The sequence below is a fragment of the Orcinus orca genome, chromosome 15 (assembly GCF_937001465.1).
Source record: "Orcinus orca chromosome 15, mOrcOrc1.1, whole genome shotgun sequence".
Lineage (NCBI taxonomy): Eukaryota > Metazoa > Chordata > Mammalia > Artiodactyla > Delphinidae > Orcinus > Orcinus orca.
The window spans coordinates 39812892-39833878 of NC_064573.1; the positions used below are offsets into that span (position 1 = coordinate 39812892).

The following is a 20987-nucleotide window of genomic DNA, read 5'->3' on the forward strand; positions in this document are numbered from 1 at the left end:
TCATTTTTAGTAACTGATTTTAACACTTATACTTTTGATTATATACTTCAACTATTTGTTTAAAAAATTTTTTTGAAGTATAGTTGATGTACAATGTGGCGTTAATTTCTTCTGTACAGCAAAGTGATTCAGTTATATATATATATATATATATACACACACATATATATATACACATTCTTTTTTAATATTCTTTTCCATTATGATTTATCTCAGGATATTGAATATAGTTCCCTGTGCTATACAGTAGGACCTCATTGTTTATACTTTAACTATTTAGTATTAGAATGTAATACAAGACGTCTTCTAATAAATTTGAGTTTTAAGTTTTGCTTTGAAATTAATCATTCAGTAATAGGGAACACCGTAACACGAATGGAGATGTGCTGGGAGAATGGGGGAAGGAGTTGTGGGAAGAAGGCAGGGAATTGGTGGTCTTAGCTTTGATTCCTGGGCCAAAACATGTCTGGAAACGATGCCTAGTCCCTGGGGCTGCAGTTCACCAGTTGAAGTCACAAAATTGAGGGGACATCTGGAGCTGCACTGTGGTTGAAAGAACATGGGAATGAGAGCAAGTAGCATCTACAAACAGAAGCATCATCCACAAGAATCAGGACGCTTCCCCACCTTGGGAGCAAGAGCCTGGGAGAATGCCACAGCTTTCCCCTCCCCTCTCAGCAGGTCCTTAATAGACACACATGTGCAGGAACACCCCATGACCCTTTAGATCTATCATCGTTTGTGTCTGCCAACAAGAGAGCTGTGAACGATAAAGTTACTGAGCAGCAACATCTGGTTTTGGGCCATCAGAGAGCAGGGGGTAGGTCTGCCTACCCCGCTCACCCTTCCTCTTGACTTTGCAGAAATGCTCTTCAGGTCAGTTCCTTCTGCATGGAAATGATTGGCAATCCTCCTTGCTCTGAGGATTCACTTTACGGGGCAAAAGAAGCAAAGTTGTTCACAGGGGGGCTTGGAGAGACCAAGGTCAGACTTGCTTAAATTTCTAATCCTCTCATCTGGACAGTGTTAACTGCAGCCTGTGGAAGTGAGAAGGGAGGAGTGGAGAGGTAGGAAACTGATATTAAGCACTTTACCTAAATTCCACATCTTTTTAAATCCATGAATCTGCACGGGACCCATTTAAGGTAAACAGTGGACTGCCTCTACGCCAAGAGAAATGAGGGCTCTGAGCAGAAAGGAAAGGGATGGATTACTTTTCCTCAGGCAACTCTGGTGAAGGAAAAAACAATTACCTTTGACATCCACCTACTTGGTGCCCCCTCTGTTTCATATAGACTGTTGAAGCTTTAACTGTAAGAGATTACCTACTTCAGCTTTCTTAAACTGAGGGTCCAGAGTTGTCAGGTGACTTCCTTATGGCTGCAGAATTCACGGAGAAGCACTAATGAGAACAGAAGTCTTCACTTCAAGGCTATTGCTTTTCTCAACTATAATCACTTTCATGCAAATAACTTATATTTGCACAGAGATTTATAATTTGCACTTTTTTTTTTGTTGTTGTTGTACACTAGTCAGATGAGTATATCTGCCATTGTCACTTACCAGTTAGGAAGTCACAGATCAGTTAACGAGTTAGCTAACTGCCTAGGACTTGGAAGGCACAAAGACGCCATAGAAAGCACATGCTTTTCTTGATAACTTCTCAGCTATCCTGGGCTTCCATTCCCTTTTAAACCTTTTTTTCTCTAACTTTAGAAATTTTAGGTATTTATTGTAGAAAAAATTGGAAGACACAAACACAAGAAAAAATTAAATCTCCTATAATCTTATTATTCAGATATAACCAGTATAGCATTAAGATTATATATATTTCCAATATTTTTAATGCATAAATATATTTTTACACAAATCGTATTGTACATATCGTCTTATATTTTTACTTAAGATATGAACGCTTTCTTATTTAATATTAATCAACATCACTTTTAACAGCTTTTAAGACTTTGTATACATTCATGATGGTTTCTGAAGCATACATTTCCAGGTAGAATTTTAAAGTCAAAAGGCAATGTTTAAGGCTTCTGGTATTGATTGCCACAGACCGCATCTACTCACATCTCACCAGCAGCATTAGAGCCCCAATTTCCCTGAATCTTTGTTAATTTTATGAGGGAAAAAAAGCGCCATCTCAACTCTTGCTTTAATATACATTTTTAATTCTAGCAAGGCTAATATTTACTGTCCATTGGCATTTATTCTTTTGTGATTTGCCTATCTAAGTACTACTTTTTTCTACTGGGACTTTTTCATGGGGAGATAGTAGAGTAGTGGCTCCCCAGACACGTTCTGGATTCCTACTGCCTGGGTCTAAAGTCTGAGCTCACCACTTTGTAGCTACATGACCTTGAGTAAGCCATGACCTCAAGCCTTCATTTCTTCATCTGCAAACTATGGGCTAAGAATTAATACATATACACAAAGCCCTTTGCAAGTACCTATTGTTTCTTACCGATATATGTAAGAACTCTCTATATAAAGAATATTTGCCTTTTGTAATATATGTTGTATCAATTCCTACTTAACATTTGTTCTGCCCTTTTCAGTTTGATTGGATCTTCCTCTGTGGAAGAGGAATATGAGTTGAATAGCTTTACCACGCTATTTTGTTATTTAACCTAGCCCTTTCTTTTCTCACATTCTCTCCAAGCATGGGCATCTAGTCCTCCTGCCATTCTTACTGGTTAGTACATGCTCATGCCCCAATAGAAGCATTACTTCTCTATTCATCCTCATGAAAACTCTTCCTATGTGCAGGACTCGAGATTCCCAAAGGCTTGAATTTTTGGTAAGGTGTGTTGTAACTCTGACCTATTAGGTATTTTAAATAACATGTCTTTCTGTTGCTGACTAACCTATACACCTTTCTGCATTGCACTGAGAAGCACCAGTCTAGGGATCCTTTTCCTGCTGGGTCCCTCAGAAGAGGGCAGTCTCTCTGGATGGACCGTGACTATTACTGTTATTTCCCTTTAGCATGGTCTTTAACAAAGTTCACAAGACTGAAATACTGCTGATATGACAAAACTGAACACATGTGAGGCGCCTGAAGAGTAACAGACCCAGCAGTGGAGGAAGTTTTTAGTGCCTGAGCCTAGGGGTGTGCACTAGGAACTGTGGGAGTACAGACCCAGAAACAAATGATACGGCAGCCGTAGCGGCTTCCGACCCGGAGCCTGGGGAGTTAGGAGGAAGCCGACAGAAGCGCTGGTCACGTCTCAAGAACCAAAGGAGTCCTTATGTCTGCGAGGGTGAGATTTGGAACTCTTAAGACTCTTAACTTCTAGACTGGGCTCTGCCCTCACCCACATGGAAGGCCTAGCCTCCAGGTTGGACAAGGAAGCTACGTTTTAACCCTTCCCCTGGGGTCATACAAACCAAGACAAAGCTCCTCACCACGCCATGCTCCAAGGACTCCAGGTTTTGTCTATTAACAAATTTCTCCACTGGCTCACGTTTCACTATAGGCACTGTAGTAAACAGAGATTCTGGCCACATGCATGCTTTTCCTACAGACAGGAATCCACTTCAAAAGGAACTCATAAAGGAATACTCCAGGCAAAATGGCCTTTTCCTTTCCTCAGATGTGCCAGACTTTCTTCCTGGCCGGCCTACCTTCCTGGCCACTCATCCTTCAGATAATTTTTCTCAGAAGCCTCCCCTGATCCAAGGTTGGGCCAGGTACTCCTTAACATCACACAGCACTGATCGTACCATAGTGTCACTGCCTGTTTGTGTTGTCCGTGAAACTGAAGGTATGGTCTTATTTTCCACTGTATCCCTAGTGCCTGGCACAAAGCAGCCACTCAAAAAATAACTGTTGGATTACTTAATTTGTATTTCCTTTTCACTATCTCACTTCTGGTCTGCCGTGGGCTCAATAAGTCATCGATGAAACTGTTTCCCCATATCTCGCTGCCCTGCCACTGTTCTTAACTGGTCAGTACAATTTTTGCATTCCTGAGACAAAATGTCCCTCATACTCTCCACACCACCCTCCAAATCTGGCCCACTGACAATTAGATGCAGTGACAGAGTTGCTGTGCCCTTTGTGACATTCTCATGGAAGATGATGTTTCAATGTTATAGTCCCATCTTTCACAGTTCCTGAGTATTCTTACTGGTAAGAGAAAGATGGAAGCAATGATTCTTCTGTCTGCTCTTCTAATTAGTCACAGGAAAAGCTTTCAGGGGACAATGTGCATGAGCACTGGCAAGTGCTGTATAAAGTCAGATTGATTCGAGACCTAGTACTGTACAACCACCTCCATGGAGTCTTACTCCAAATTAAATTAAACCCTTTTGACTAACAAAGATAGAAGCCTGACTGAAGTATTTACAGTATTCATTGTATTCATAAGTCACTTTACAGTGTGGACTCTCTGATGGCGCATGAGGACTGATCTGTGCCTGAAAGCCTTCCCACATTCACTACATATGTAAGCCTCATCCCCAGAGTGGATTCTCTGATGTTGAACAAGGGCTGAGCTCCTTTTGAAGGTTTTGCCGCATTCATTACACTGATAAGGTTCCTCTCCACTGTGAATTCTCTGGTGTCTGATGAGGTTTGAGCTCAGACTGAAGGCTTTTCCACACTCACTACATTCATAGGGTTTCTCCCCACTATGTATTCTCTGATGGGTTATCAGCTCTGAGCTCTGCCTGAAAGCTTTTCCACACTCATTACATTCATAAGGTCTTTCTCCTGTATGAATTCGCTGGTGTCTAATAAGCTTTGAGCTTTGGCTAAAGGTTTTCCCACACTCATTACACTCGTAGGGTTTCTCACCAGTGTGAATTCTTTGATGGATAATGAGATATGAACTTTGACTGAATGCTTTGCCACATTCATTACATTTACAAGCTTTCTCACCAGTATGGATTTTCCGATGTCTAATGAGGGCTGAGCTCTGGTTGAAGGCCTTCCCACATTCACTACATTCATATGCTTTCTCACCACTATGAATTCTCTGATGAATAATAAGATAGGACCTCAAACTAAAGGCCTTCCCACACTGGCTACATTTGTACGGCTTTTCTCCAGTATGGATTCTCTGATGTTGTGTTAGAGCAGAATGCTGTTTGAAGCTGTGCCCGCATACATCACACCTGTAAGGTCTCTCTTCTGCAGGAACTTTCTGATACATTATAGAGTTTGTATTTAGAATCAACCTTCTCTGGGGCTCAGGATGGTCTTTGTTTCCTAGAGATTTGTGTGTGAAGATTACTTGACTAAAACTGCCCCCTTGGGAAGGGGATCTTCTTAATTTCTCCCCTGTAGCACTTCCTTGCTGCCACTCTGAACTGCTTTCATGTTCACTAATTCCTCCAAATGAAGGCTCCTGGGGAAGTCTTTGCGATTTCTCTCCTGAAATGTCCTTCTTTGTTGCTGATCCATTGTTCTCACAATCTGAAATGATAACAGCAAAAAACCTTTTTATTTCTCCACTTTCAATACTCCCTTTCTATGTGAGAGAAAATAGATGCTTCTACTTACAAAAATAAAGCCATCTGCATGTATCTTTTCTTTAACTGGTCAAAATAGGGTCCCTCCTCCTTTCTAATACTAAGGCCTACATCTACAGTTTGAAATTTATCCTTTCCTGCTTCCTCTGAGACTTCAGTTGATCAGTTACCCACTATTCCTTTCCTATTGTTTTCAATCTCTTTCTCTGCTGACTCCTGTTCGTCAGCATTTAAATAAATTCAAGTCTCTCTCATCTTTTTAAATCAAGCTCCTTGCCTACACATCTCCCTCATGCAACATCACTCCCACTGAGAATAAAGCTTCTTCAAACGGTTGTCGGTACTCGTTCCCATTCTGTAATCTGATTTCTGCCATACCTGTGCACCTCCCACCCCCCAAACTACTCTCATCAAAATCAACTTCATAGCTGCTAAATCCAGTGGCTTCTTTCTGGATCTTACTTAGTTGGCCTCTCTGTAGCACTGACACTGGGGACCACATCTTCCTTCCAGAGCCATTCTCTTCCAAATACATTAGCCTGATTTCTGTGGTTGTTCCTTCTTAGATTCAAGGTCAATCACTCGAACACGAGTTCCTCAGGGTTCTGTTCTGAGCTCTCATATATCCTCACTCCACCAACTCTCTATGTCCTAAGCTTCAATCACTACTTATGTTATAAGCTAATATCTCCCCAGATCCCCAATTCTATCCCAGTTCTATGAAGCTCCAGACTCTCGTATCCAATGCTAATTGGCCATATTACTTGTAAATATTTGACAAGCACCAAAATGTCCCAAACTAAACGCATCATCATATGTATTTTTTCCCATATGTTTTCCCACTTATATGAATAGCACCGCCATTAACCAAGTTGTTCAAGACCGAAACCTGAGTATCACCCTCAACTCCTCTCCCACATGCTCCACGTTTAACAATGACCAGCTACTGCAATTCAAGTTAAATGGAGAAGAACAGGAGTCAGCCGTGATCTTTCCCACCTCTCACCACAATACATCTTGATTTATTCACTGTGGCCACTTGGATTACAACTGTCTCTAACCAGACTCTACTCTTGCCTTCCTCGAATCCATTCCCGCTCTGCAACTGAGTCCTAAAACACAAATCTGATCATGTCACTCACTCGTCGAAAACCCTTCAACCGTTCCCCACTGTACTGTACAAACGAATGAGGATGACAGACACGTTTTCACAACCTGTGTCCCAGTTTCGTCTCTAGTTTCCTTCTAACCAGCTCTCCCCTAGGAGTTCTCTCTTCAAGTTAAATTGAATTACCTGCAATTCCCGGAATGGATTGTAATCTCTCACCTTCAGGATTTTGTGGACTTTGCTCATGTGATACTGTAATGTGGGAAATATAGATTTGGCCTCATCCCCAGTTCCTGGCACAGAGCTTTTAAAACCCCTGAAAATTTCCTCTGTGGTAGAGATGAGAAGGTGCCGGAGGTTATGCTAATGAGTTGACTCTTGGAGGGCAGGGCGGCTGGTTGATTAGAGTGTTAGAACTTTTGGACCCATCCTCTGACCTCCAGGGAGAGGGGCTGGAGATTGAGTTAATCAATCACCAATGGCCAATGATTTAATTAACAAAACCTCCATAAAAACCTTAAACAAAGGGGTTCAGAGAGCTTCAGGGATGGTGAATGCACCCAGGAGAGTGGTGAACCCCAAACTCCAGAGAGACAGAAGCTCCTGTGCTCAGGACCCTTCTGGACCTTGTGCTATGGACCTCTTCATCTGGCTGTTCATTTCTGTCCTTTATGATGAACAGGTAATGGTAAGTAAGGTGTTTCCCTGAGTCCTGTGAGCCATTATAGCAAATTATGAAACCTGAGGAGGGGGTTGTGGAAGCACCAATTTGCAGCCATATGGGACAGAAGTGTGGATAATCTGGGGACTCATTACATGCAACTGGCATCTGATGTGGGAGGCAGTCTCTTGGGACTGAAACCTTAACCTGTGGGGTCTGCACTGGTTCTGGGTAGTTAGTGTCAGAATTGCTTGATGGGAGGGAAAACCCCACATATGCAGTGGCAGAAATGTTGTGAGCAGAGAAACAGTTTTTCCCTTTAGCTCGGGAATCTCCTCCTCCCACCTATTTACCTGGCTTTCTTCTACTCAGAGTTCAAGTCCTAGCTTAGATGTCTCTCCCTCCAGGAAGTACTCCTTGGACCTCTAAGGTGGAGTTAGGGTGGGTGCCTTTATACGTGCCCCCACAGTACATTAATTATTCTGTAATTTACTACCCTATACTGTATTGTAATTGCCTTTTTGCTTGTCCACCACCCCATCTAGGCTTGAAAGTTCTTTCAGGATAGAGACCCAGTGCCTACCACAATACAGACGTGTATTAGCACCTTATTAAGTCATGAAATGAAGGAATAAGTGGATAAATGATGGGGAAACTGACGCAAGGAAGGCTGACTGCAATTCATCAGGATTGCTGAATACAAAGGTGCTCAAGAGTGAGCACCTCCACTCGAGAATAATAAACGCGAGGCTCACATGGGGCATGCTGTGAAATGTTGTTAATTCTCTACCCTCAAGACCAGAGGCCTGATAACAGTTCCCAGATGAGTTTCTATTTCTTACCGCTTCTGGGGGAAAGGCAAGCTTCCCAGGGTTTCAGCTGTGTCTTTAAAGGCTGGAGTTCGATGTTTGTTAACTCCTGGGATGCTCCAAGACATGTCAAATCCGTCCATGGCACTGCTCGTCCCTGTGGACTAGCTGGGACCTGAAATCAGTAAAATTTGTGAGAAAATTTCTTTGTGAGAAAACCCCTAGGGAAAATGCTTAGTAAAAATCTCCAAGAGGTCACCCAAGACATCTCCAGGGATGACGGATAGGAACAAAAGAACTGTTTAAGGACAGAGACAGGTATGGCCCTGGTAGTCACTTCAGGGTTATGGTTCAGTAGAGACAAATTCTCACCCCATTCTTATGATGCCGCCACATGCTCCAGGAAGTAGATTCCTTTTCCCAAAACATATCACATCTCCCTGTTCTCACCTGCTGCCCTGGATCATCAAATTCCCTCTCCAAATCCTCCAACAGAGTCACAGCTTCCTCGCCACTTTTTGGACTGTGTTGCTGAACCCAGATCTGCAGCTCCTCAGGCAGGATGCTCAGGAACTGCTCCAGCACCAGCAGCTCCAGGATCTGCTCCTTCGTATGCAACTCTGGCCTCAGCCACTGACAGCAAAGCTCCTGGAGTCGGCCCAGAGCCTCCCGGGGCCCAGGTGTCTCCTGGTAGCAAAACTTTCTGAACTGCTGGCGAAACAATTCCTGGCAGGATCGGGTACTCCCATTCTGCTTAAGTTTCTGACCCCAAGAAAGGCTTTCTTCTACTTTCACTAGTATTAGCTCTTGTTCCTGAGAATTCTGAGGTACTGGGGTTGAAACTGCTCTGGATTCCATAGCCGTTCTGGGCTGAAACAGCTTAGCAAAAAGCTCACTACAACTGGGTCCTCTACTTCAGTTGCTTTTGAGTAATCTCTTCTTTCCTGAAGGATATAAAAGCACTGTTAACTTACAGCAATGAAAAAAAACCTCTAAGAGCTTATAATAATAAAGATCAGTCATCGCTCTAAGAACTTACAATAATAAAGATCAGTCATCGGAGTAATATATGGAAAGGGATCAGGTTTGAGACTGTAACTAAGTAATAATCAAATGACGAAACTAAAAATCACCTCATTCAACGTCTCTCATTTTGTAGAATTCCTACCACATTTATGCTATGAGAAATTATTTTAGAGGCAAAAGAATGCAATATTAACATGAATCACATATTGAGGAATTTCCTTTTCAATTCTCTTTCAATCCTGTTTGTATCAAGCAGAATAGTCTGTCTTTAACACCTTCTGAAGATGTTACTTACAGAATTCCCTTTTAAATAAACTATAGGCCTCAGACTTCCATGGGTAACAGTATCTAGCTAGGATTTGATATGCGGATTTTTAAACGTTTATTTTTAGTTACCTTTAACCTATGGCACACAATGGTGCTTTTCATTTAGGTAGTAATAAAACATTTTTAAAAATCCATATTAAACATGAGTTGATTTAAATAAAAACATTGTTGGACGTTTGCCATTTGATTAAATTTAGTATTTAATGCGCTTCTTCAACAAACATTGAGGCACTTATTATGGGCTCTGTCCCGAGCCAGGTATTAAGATACAAAGGTTTCTGCTCGTGAATAAATGAGTCTACCTAGAAATTAACCAAGAAGTATTTGTTAAATGCTTACCATGTGCGCAAATGTCAGATATTATGGAGACACAAAAGCAAAAACGTTAATCTCAACTCTCAAAAAGCTTAGAAGATAGGGGAGTAAACATTTTAAAAAGTGAAATATGGCAACAAATAATTGTTTTTAATTTTGTAATATATAGACCGATTATGATCTGATCTTTGGATGGGAGAATATTGATAGAAAGGTGTACCCCTGAATTAGCAAGACAGATCAGTACATCTGAACACTAACACTACAGTTAACTTTAGAGAACAGAATATTTAGCCTACAAATCCGTGGTTTATTAACCAGCCCTGCCGCACTAGCCTTTCTATTTTTATATCCCGGTTAAATCGCAGCATCTGCGAAATCACGGCGGTGGGGGAATAACTGCCCTTTCCGCTGGAAAGCAGGGACAGTGCTGGTCTCCTCTCCGTCCCCAGGACACTCGGAGACGCCGCCCGGACAAGGTGCCGAGACCCGGAGATGGGCAGGCCGAGGAGCGGGGCTCCTCCACCCAGCGCCCACCGCCCCGGCCGCGCGCCCTCCCCGCCCCCGCTCCGTCTCAGGCCCCGTGTCCCTCACCGCGAAGCTCAGGAGCCGCCAGGGCACGAGCCCCGGACCTGCAGCTGCGAGCCACAAAGACCGGAAGTGCGCTCTCGCGGCCTTCCGCTCGCGCGCCCCACCCCCCGCTCCCGAACCTCCATCCGTCCCGCCCCGTGCTCACAGTCAGCCAATCAGCGCGTGACTCCGGCCCTCCCACCGCCTTCCCGGGGTGGCTGCGGGCCCCGTGGAGCATCGACGCCAGGGCTCGGATGCTCTAGAGGCGGGGATCTTAGGGGGACGTCACCATCCCCTAGGGCACTGTTGCACGCCTCGGACACCTCCTACCCTGGCTTTCTTCCTCCTGATTTGTGTCGTGTCATTTTCCTGTAATTCCTGTGCATTTCCCGTACTGCCGACAGAAGTAAACCCGTGGATGAACGCGCTGAACAAAAAGTAACAACCATTTATATTCCTTTTCCCTCTGCGTATCGTTTGAGCCTTCCAACTGCTCTGTGCGATAGCTATTTTTGCTCATTTTACAGCCATAGACTCTGCCCAATGTCAGGCAACGTGTGACAAGAGACACCGAAGTCGCCGTAGTTCAAGGACACTCTGGGGCCCCAGACATTGCACCTCTAATGCAATTTCCATTTTTCACTGGAACTTAGCTGGCTTAAGTTTTATGGTTTATATTTTTCTTTGTTCAGTAGATTAAAAAATGATGCCTCATTTTTTTTTTTTTTTTTGTGGTACGTGGGCCTCTCACTGTTGTGGCCTCTCCCGTTGCAGAGCACAGGCTCCGGACGCGCAGGCTCAGTGGCCATGGCTCACGGGCCTAGCCGCTCCGTGGCATGTGGGATCTTCCCGCACCGGGGCATGAACCCATGTCCCCTTCATCAGCAGGCGGACTCTCAACCACTGCGCCACCAGGGAAGCCCACCTCATGTTTTAAGTTGCATTTCTTTTAAATTAGTGAGCTTGAGTTATAGTATTTTCCTCACATGTTTATTGACCGTTTATGGTTCTTCATGGAAATGGCTTTTCCCTTTTTTTTTTTTTACATCTTTATTGGAGTATAATTGCTTTACAATGGTGTGTTAGTTTCTGCTTTATAACAAAGTGAATCAGTTATACATATACATATGTTCCCATATCTCTTCCCTCTTGCATCTCCCTCCCTCCCACCCTCCCTATCCCACCCCTCTAGGTGGTCACAAAGCACTGAGCTGATCTCCCTGTGCTATGCGCTGCTTCCCACTAGCTATTTTACGTTTGGTAGTGTATATATGTCCATGCCACTCTCTCACTTTGTCACAGCTTACCCTTCCCCCTCCCCATATGCTCAAGTCCATTCTCTAGTAGGTCTGTGTCTTTATTCCTGACTTACCCCTAGGTTCTTCATGACTCTTTTTTTTCTTAGATTCCATATATATGTGTTAGAATATGGTATTTGTCTTTCACTTTCTCACTTACTTCACTCTGTATGACAGACTCTAGGTCCATCCACCTCATTACAAATAGCTCAATTTCATTCCTCTTTATGGCTGAGTAATATTCCATTGTATATATGTGCCACATCTTCTTTATCCATTCATTCGACGATGGGCACTTAGGTTGCTTCCATCTCCGGGCTATTGTAAATAGAGCTGCAGTGAACATTTTGGTACATGACTCTTTTTGAATTATGGTTTGCTCAGGGTATATGCCCAGTAATGGGATTGCTGGGTCATATGGTAGTTCTATTTGTAGTTTTTTAAGGAACCTCCATACTGTTCTCCATAATGGCTGTACCAATTCACATTCCCACCAGCAGTGCAAGAGTGTTCCCTTTTCTCCACACCCTCTCCAGTATTTATTATTTCTAGATATTTTGATGGTGGCCATTCTGACTGGTGTGAGATGATATCTCGTTGTAGTTTTGATTTGCATTTCTCTAATGATTAATGATGTTGAGCATTCTTTCATGTGTTTGTTGGCAGTTGGTATATCTTCTTTGGAGAAATGTCTATTTGGGTCTTCTGCCCATTTTTGGATTGGGTTGTTTGCTTTTTGGTATTGAGCTGCATGAGCTGCTTGTAAATTTTGGAGATTAATCCTTTGTCAGTTGCTTCATTTGCAAATATTTTCTCCCATTCTGAGGGTTGTCTTTTGGTCTTGTTGATGGTTTCCTTTGCTGTGCAAGAGCTTTGAAGTTTCATTAGGTGCCATTTGTTTATTTTTGCTTTAACTTCCATTTCTCTAGGAGGTGGGTCAAAAAGAAACTTGCTGTGATTTATGTCATAGAGTGTTCTGCCTATGTTTTCCTCTAAGAGTTTGATAGTTTCTAGCCATACATTTAGGTCTTTAATCCATTTTGAGCTTATTTTTGTGTATGGTGTTAGGGAGTGATCTAATCTCATACTTTTACATGTACCTGTCCAGTTTTCCCAGCACCACTTATTGAAGAGGCTGTCCTTTCTCCACTGTACACTCCTGCCTCCTTTATCAAAGATAGGGTGACCATATGTGCGTGGGTTTATCTCTGGGCTTTCTATCCTGTTCCATTGGTGTATCTTTCTGTTTTTGTGCCAGTACCATACTGTCTTGATTACTGTAGCTTTGTAGTATAGTCTGAAGTCAGGGAGCCTGATTCCTCCAGCTCCGTTTTTTGTTCTAAAGATTGCTTTTGCTATTCGGGGTCTTTGGTGTTTCCATACAAGTTGTGAAATTTTTTGTTCTAGTTCTGTGAAAAATGCCAGTGGTAGTTTGATAGGGATTGCATTGAATCTGTAGATTGCTTTGGGTAGTAGAGTCATTTTCACAATGTTGATTCTTCCAATCCAAGAACATGGTATATCTCTCCATCTGTTTGTATCATCTTTAATTTCTTTCATCAGTGTCTTATAATTTTCTGCATACAGGTCTTTTGTCTCCTTAGGTAGGTTTATTCCTAGATATTTTATTCTTTTTGTTGCAGTGGTAAATGGGAGTGTTTTCTTGACTTCACGTTCAGATTTTTCATCATTAGTGTATAGGAATGCCAGAGATTTCTGTGCATTAATTTTGTATCCTGCTACTTTACCAAATTCATTGATTAACTCTAGTAGTTTTCTGGTAGCATCTTTAGGATTCTCTATGTATAGTATCATGTCATCTGCAAACAGTGACAGCTTTACTTCTTCTTTTCCGATTTGGATTCCTTTTATTTCCTTTTCTTCTCTGATTGCTGTGGCTAAAACTTCCAAAACTATGTTGAATAAGAGTGGTGAGAGTGGGCAACTTTGTCTTCTTCCTGATCTTAGTGGAAATGCTTTCAGTTTTTCACCATTGAGGATGATGTTGGCTGTGGGTTTGTCATATATGGCCTTTATTATGTTGAGGAAAGTTCCCTCTATGCCTACTTTCTGCAGGGTTTTTATCATAAATGGGTGTTGAATTTTGTCGAAAGCTTTCTATGCATCTATTGAGATGACCATATGGTTTTTCTCCTTCAGTTTGTTAATATGGTGTATCACATTGATTGATTTGCGTATATTGAAGAAACCTTGCATTCCTAGAATAAACCCCACTTGATCATGGTGTATGATCCTTTTAATGTGCTGTTGGATTCTGTTTGCTACTGTTTTGTTGAGGATTTTTGCATCTATGTTCATCAGTGATATTGGCCTGTAGTTTTCTTTCTTTGTGACATCCTTGTCTGGTTTTGGTATCAGGGTGATCGTGGCCTCATAGAATGAGTTTGGGAGTGTTCCTCCCTCTGCTATATTTTGGAAGAGTTTGAGGATAGGTGTTAGCTTTTCTCTAAATGTTTGAAAGAATTCGCCTGTGAAGCCATCTGGTCCTGGGCTTTTGTTTGTTGGAAGATTTTTAATCACAGTTTCAATTTCAGTGCTTGTGATTGGTCTATTCATATTTACTATTTCTTCCTGATTCAGTCTTGGCAGGTTGTGCATTTCTAAGAATTTGTCCATTTCTTCCAGGTTGTCCATTTTATTGGCATGGAGTTGCTTGTAGTAATCTCTCATGATCTGTCATATTTCTGCAGTGTCAGTTGTTACTTCTCCTTTTTCATTTCTAATTCTATTGATTTGAGTCTTCTCCCTTTTTCTCTTGATGAGTCTGGCTAATGGTTTATCAATTTGGTTTATCTTCTCAAAGAAACAGCTTTTAGTTTTATTGATCTTTGCTATCATTTCCTTCATTTCTTTTTCATTTATTTCTGATCTGATCTTTATGATTTCTTTCCTTCTGCTACCTCTGGGTTTTTTTTGTTCTTCTTTTTCTAATTGCTGTAGGTGCAAGGTTAGGTTGTTTATTCGAGATATTTCCTGTTTCTTAAGGTAGGATTGTATTGCTATAAACTTCCCTCTTAGAACTGCTTTTGCTGCATCCCATAGGTTTTGGGTTGTCATGTCTCCATTGTCATTTGTTTCTAGGTATTTTTTAATTTCCTTTTAGATTTCTTCAGTGATCACTTCGTTATTAAGTAGTGTATTGTTTAGCCTCCATGTGTTTGTATTTTTTACACATCTTTTCCTGTAATTGATATCTAGTCTCATAGGGTTGTGGTCGGAAGAGATACTTGATAAAATTTCAATTTTCTTAAATTTACCAAGGCTTGATTTGTGACCCAAGCTATGATCTGTCCTGGAGAATGTTCCATGAGCACTTGAGAAAAATGTGTATTCTGTTGTTTTTGGATGGAATGTCCTATAAATATCAATTAAGTCCATCTTGTTTAATGTATCATTTAAAGCTTGTGTTTCCTTATTTATTTTCATTTTGGATGATCTGTCCATTGGTGAAAGTGGGGTGTTAAAGTCTCCTACTATGAATGTGTTACTGTCGATTTCCCCTTTTATGGCTGTTAGTATTTGCCTTATGTATTGAGGTGCTCCTATGTTGGATGCATAAATATTACAATTGTTATATCTTCTTCTTGGATCGATCCCTCGATCCTTACGTAATGTGCTCCTTTGTCTCTTGTAACATTCTTTATTTTAAAGTCTATTTTGTCTGATGTGAGAATTGCTACTCCAGCTTTCTTTTGGTTTCCATTTGCATGGAATATCTTTTTCCATCCCCTTATTTTCAGTCTGTATGTGTCTCTAGGTCTGAAGTGGGTCTCTTGTAGACAGCATATATATGGGTCTTGTGTTTGTAACCATTCAGCCAATCTGTGTCTTTTGGTGGGAGCATTTAATCCATTTACATTTAAGGTAATTATCGATATGTATGTTCCTATTCCCATTTTCTTAATTGTTTTGGGTTTGTTATTGTTGGTCTTTTCCTTCTCTTGTGTTTCTTGCCTAGAGAAGATCCTTTAGCATTTGTTGTAAAGCTGGTTTGGTGGTGCTGAACTCTCTCAGCTTTTGCTTGTCTGTAAAGGTTTTTATTTCTCTATCAAATCTGAATGAGATACTTGCTGGGTAGAGTAATCTTGGTTGTAGGTTTTTCTCCTTCATCACTTTAAATATGTCCTGCCAGTCCCTTCTGGCTTGCCGAGTTTCTGCTGAAAGATCAGCTGTTAACCTTATGGGGATTCCCTTGTGTGTTATTTGTTGTTTTTTTGTTTTCTTGCTGCTTTTAATATGTTTTCTTTGTATTTAATTTTTGACAGTGTGATTAATTTGTGTCTTGGTGTGTTTCTCCTTGGATTTATCCTGTATGGGACTCTCTGTGCTTCCTGGACTTGATTAACTATTTCCTTTCCCATATTAGGGATGTTTTCAACTATAATCTCTTCAAATATTTTCTCAGTCCCTTTCGTTTTCTCTTCTTCTTCTGGAACCCCTATAATTCGAACGTTGGTGTGTTTAATGTTGTCCCAGAGGTCTCTGAGACTGTCCTCAGGTCTTTTCATTCTTTTTTCTTTATTCTGCCCTGCAGTAGTTATTTCCACTATTTTATCTTCCAGGTCACTTATCCGTTCTTCTGCATGAGTTATTCTGCTATTGATCCTTTCTAGGGTATTTTTAATTTCATTTATTTTGCTGTTCATCGTTGCTTGTTTCATCTTTAGTTCTTCTTGGTCCTTGTTAAATGTTTCTTGCATTTTGTCTATTCTGTTTCCAAGATTTTGGATCATCTTTACTATCATTATTCTGAATTCTTTTTCAGGTAGACTGCCTATTTCCTCTTCATTTGTTAGGTCTGCTGGGTTTTTATCTTGCTCCTTCATCTGCTGTGTGTTTTTCTGTCTTCTCATTTTGCTTATCTTACTGTGTTTGGGGTCTCCCTTTTGCAGGCTGCAGGTTCGTAGTTCCCGTTGTTTTTGGTGTCTGTTTCCCAGTGGCTAAAGTTTCTTCAGTGGGTTGTGTAGGCTTCCTGGTGGAGGGGACTAGTGCCTGGGTTCTGGTGGATGAGGCTGGATCTTGTCTTTCTGGTGGGCAGGTCTACGTCTGGTGGTGTGTTTTGGGGTGTCTGTGGACTTATTGTGATTTTAGGCAGTCTCTCTGCTAATGGGTGGTGTTGTGTTCCTGTCTTGCTAATTGTTTGGCATAGGGCGTCCAGCACTGTAGCTTCCTGATCGTTGAGTGAAGTTGGGTGTTGGTGCTGAGATGGAGATCTCAGGGAGATTTTCACTGTTTGATATTACGTGGAGCTGGGAGGTCTCTTGTGGACCGGTGTCCTGAAGTTGGCTCTCCCACCTCAGAGGCACAGCACTGACTCCTGGCTGCAGCACCAAGAGCCTTTCATCCACATGGCTCAGAATAAAAGGGAGAAAAAGTAGAAAGAAAGAAAGAAGATAAAATAAAATAAAGTAAGGTAAAATAAAATAAAGTTATTAAAATAAAAATTATTACAAAAAAATTTTTTTAAAAGTAAAAAAAAATGGACAGATAGAACCCTAGGACAAATGGTGAAAGCAAAGCTATACAAACAAAATCGCACACAGAAGCATACACATACACACTCACAAAAAGAGGAAAAGGGGAAAAAAATAATAAATCTTGCTCTCAAAGTCCACCTCCTCAATTTGGGATGATTCGTTTTCTGTTCAGGTATTCCACAGATGCAGGGTCCATCAAGTTGATTGTGGAGCTTTAATCCACTGCTTCTGATGCTGCTGGGTGGGATTTCCCTTTCTCTTCTTTGTTCTCACAGCTCCCGGGGCTCAGCTTTGGATTTGGCCCCGCCTCTGCGTGTAGGTCGCCGGAGGGCGTCTGTTCTTCGCTCAGACAGGACGAGGTTAAAGGAGCCGCTGATTCGGGGGCTCTGACTCACTCAGGCCGAGGGGAGCGAGGGGCACGATGCGGGGTGACCCTGCGGTGGCAGAGGCCGGCGTGACGTTTCACCAGCCTGAGGTGCTCCGTGCGTTCTCCCGGGGGAGTTGTCCCTGGATCCCGGGACCCTGGCAGTGGCGGGCTGCACAGGCTCCCCGGAAGGGGGTGTGGACAGTGACCTGTGCTCACACACAGGCTTCTTGGTGGCGGCAGCAACAGCCTTAGCGTCTCATACCCGTCTCTGGGGTCCACGCTTTTAGCTGCGGCTCGCGCCCGTCTCTGGAGCTCCTTTAAGCAGTGCTCTTAATCCCCTCTCCTCGCACACCAGGAAATAAAGAGGGAAGAAAAAGTCTCTTGCCTCTTCGGCAGGTCCAGACTTTTCCCCGGACTCCCTCCCGGCTAGCCATGGTGCACTAACCCCTTCCGGCTGTGTTCACGCCTCTAGTCCTCTACCTGCGCTCCCACTGAAGCCCGAGCCTCAGTTCGCAGCCCCGCCCGCCCTGGTGGGTGAGCAGACAAGCCTCTCGGGCTGGTGAGTGCCGGTTGGCAACGATCCTCCGTGCGGGAATCTCTTCGCTTTGCCCTCTGCACCCCCGTTGCTGCGCTCTCATCTGCGGCGCCAAAGCTCCCCCGCTCCGCCACCCGCAGTCTACGCCCGCGAAGGGGCTTGCACTGTATGGAAACCTTTCCTCCTTCACAGCTCCCTCTCACTGGTGCAGGTCCCGTCTCTGTTCTTTTGTCTCTGTTTTTTCTTTTTTCTTTTGCCCTACCCAGGTACGTGGGGAGTTTCTTGCCTTTTGGGAGGTCTGAGGGCTTCTTCCAGCATTCAGTAGGTGTTCTGTAGGAGTTGTTCCACGTGTAGATGTATTTCTGATATATCTGTGGGGAGGAAGGTGATCTCCTCGTCTTACTCTTCTGCCATCTTAATAAATCTCAGGCTTTTCCCATTTTTAAAATTGAGGTGTTACTATTTTTCTTTTGTATTTGAGAGAGGTTTTTATTTGCTGAGGATATGGACTCTCGTTTGTTACAAATATTTCCCCTCTTATTAGTATTTAATTTTTTTGTAAATGTTAGTACAAGATGATACATGCATAGAAACACATTCTCCTTTGTGAGCTAGGACAATTAAAACACATATTTGGAAAAAAATATTCACTAGCATTCAGAGTGGCTCACTAAATAATTCTTAATCGTTGTGCACAGACTATGGTAATTTTACAAAGCAAGAGAACAAATAATACAACCTTGTGTTTCAGCTGTTGCTGCCTAACAAGGCCCTGCAATAGTTAGTGACTAAAAACAGCAGGTGTTTTATTGCTCACAATTCTGTGGTCAGGAATTCAGACAGGGCTTAGCAGAGATGCTTTATGTGTCTGTCCTCTTGGCCTAATTGGGACTGGAAGGTCCAAGATGGTGTCACTCACATTGTTGTGGTCTTGGTGCTGCCTTTTGGCTGGAGTTACTTGATTCTCCTCCATAAAGTTTCTCTCCACGTAGTGGCCCATCATTCGGGAGTTAGCCTAGGCTTTCTTACGTCATCCTGGTTTCCAGCAGTGAAGGAGGAAGGGAAGATGCTTGATCTCTTAAGACCTAGGTCTGGAACTGGCATTATATTTATATATGCATAATACTTCTTCTGTATTCTGCTGGCAGGACTAGTCTCATGGGAAGCATCTTGAAATAGATTACCTTTTAATAGGAAGAGCAGCTTGAACATAGGAGGAAATTTAAGCAGTTATCATTGCATTCAAAATCTACCACACCTTGTTATATTGAGAAGTCTACTATTTAGGAGAAGAGCTATTGAGAGAGAGAAGAAATGCTCTCAATTGCAGTGGTAGAAAACCTTACTAAATATCCTTAATGTTTAAGCCTTTTTATTAATTGACATAGCTAGGTGCATGGAGGTCAGGCCATCGCCAGGGTTGGTTAATTCAATGAATTGACAATATTGTCAAGGACCCAGGTTCCTTCCCTCCTTTTGCTCCTACATCTTTAAGTGTGTTGGCTTGTTCTCCAGTCTGGTTTTCCTTATGGTCCTAAAATGGTCTCAGTTACAGATTACAGATAATACCCAGAGGCAAGAAAAGGGGGACACCCTTATATTCGGTCTCTTTTTAAGACTAAGGAAAACCTTTCCCCCCAGCAGATTTTCCCTCATATCTCATTAGTTAAAATCGTTTCACCTGTTCATGCCTAGCACTAACAAAGGGGTGAGGCCTCCAAGATAGGCTCGGCCAATTGAGATTCATATCCCAGGCTCTCCTGAAAGACACAGTCTGGGGAAGGTGAACAAAATTAGGATTATGTTAAAAAGACAGAAAAAGGGGTTAGATAGATGAATAATGAGTGTGCAACAGTAGCATCTACTTCAGTAGGTAATCTTATTATAGGTAATAGGCCTATATGGGTAAGAAAGTGAGACACTTTGAAAAATTCGAATTCCTATCATCCCTTACAAGATGGTACAGATATTTAAAATATAAACCAGTTACTTAGTTGCAAGAGATGTAGACTAGAGATTTATAGCAAATTTCTAGGGCTTGGTTTAAATTCCTAGTGGGATAGCAACTGATTACTTTTAAGAGCCTTAGTCGACAATTTCCACTTACATAGTATCTTAGCCCATTTTGCTATAACAAAAATACCATAGACTCAGTGGCTTATAAACAACATAAATTTATTTCTTACAGTTCTGGAGGTTGGGAAGTCATGATCAAGGCATCAGTAGATTCAGTGTCTGGTGAGGACCCACTTACTCATTCATAAACTGGTGATTGGTGAGTAAAGCTATTTATTCAGTAAAGTCCAACTGCTTGAATTATGTAAATATCATTTAGCAATGCTATACTTCATGGTCTTCATCAAGTGAGGTAAACTTAACTGTAAACCACTATTCAGTTGTAAAGATAAAGAAAATGGCTTCTGATGCTTAAAGGAAAATGGATCATTCTTTCACTCAGCAAATATTATTGAATATTAGTATATGTAAGAAAAGTGAGGGAATCAAATGAAATAAAAGATAAGTTTCCTCACTTCACTTAACAACTATAACACCTAGAGTATAAACTTCATGAGGGCAGGGGTTTTGTTTTTCTGTTGTCGTCTCCCCAGTATGACTAGCAAACAAATACACAAGAGAGAGCATTGGTTCTGTTAAAGTGATTCAACAAGGAGGTCGTTTGAGCGAGGTGGCTCTAATGCCTTGGCAGCCTGTATAAGCAAACCAAAACCTAAGCCAGAGTTGATTCGTGTAAATACCTCAAAGTCAAGAAAGTGAAACTTAAGAACAGCTAATCACGAAGAGCCAATTAGGCTTTCTCAAATGAGGCCATCACTTAAGCGATAGTCAATCAATTTCCTTGCTTTGCTTCCACGCCACGTCTGCTCTATAAACCCTTCGCTTTAGCTCCTGCAGTGGAGTGCTCCTAGCCATTTTCAGTTTGGTGCTGCCTGATTTGCTTTGATGTTTGCTCAAATACACTCTTCAAAAT

The 20987-nt window shown here is 42.0% G+C and overlaps 1 protein-coding gene across 1 annotated transcript in view; it reads right to left on the reverse strand.

Moving 5' to 3' along the window:
- Positions 1-10396, reverse strand: part of LOC101281338 (zinc finger protein 271) — a 51076-nt gene extending 40680 nt beyond the window's left edge. Inside the window, exons 1-4 of the mRNA XM_033435199.2 lie at positions 10325-10396; positions 8513-9006; positions 8096-8237; positions 4388-5428 (exon numbers count right to left, since the gene is read on the reverse strand). Of these exons, the coding sequence (XP_033291090.2) occupies positions 4388-5428; positions 8096-8237; positions 8513-8920 (1591 nt within the window). The 5' untranslated portion in view covers positions 8921-9006; positions 10325-10396. The remainder of the gene's footprint in view (positions 1-4387; positions 5429-8095; positions 8238-8512; positions 9007-10324) is intronic.
- Between the last annotated feature and the right edge of the window lie 10591 nt (positions 10397-20987).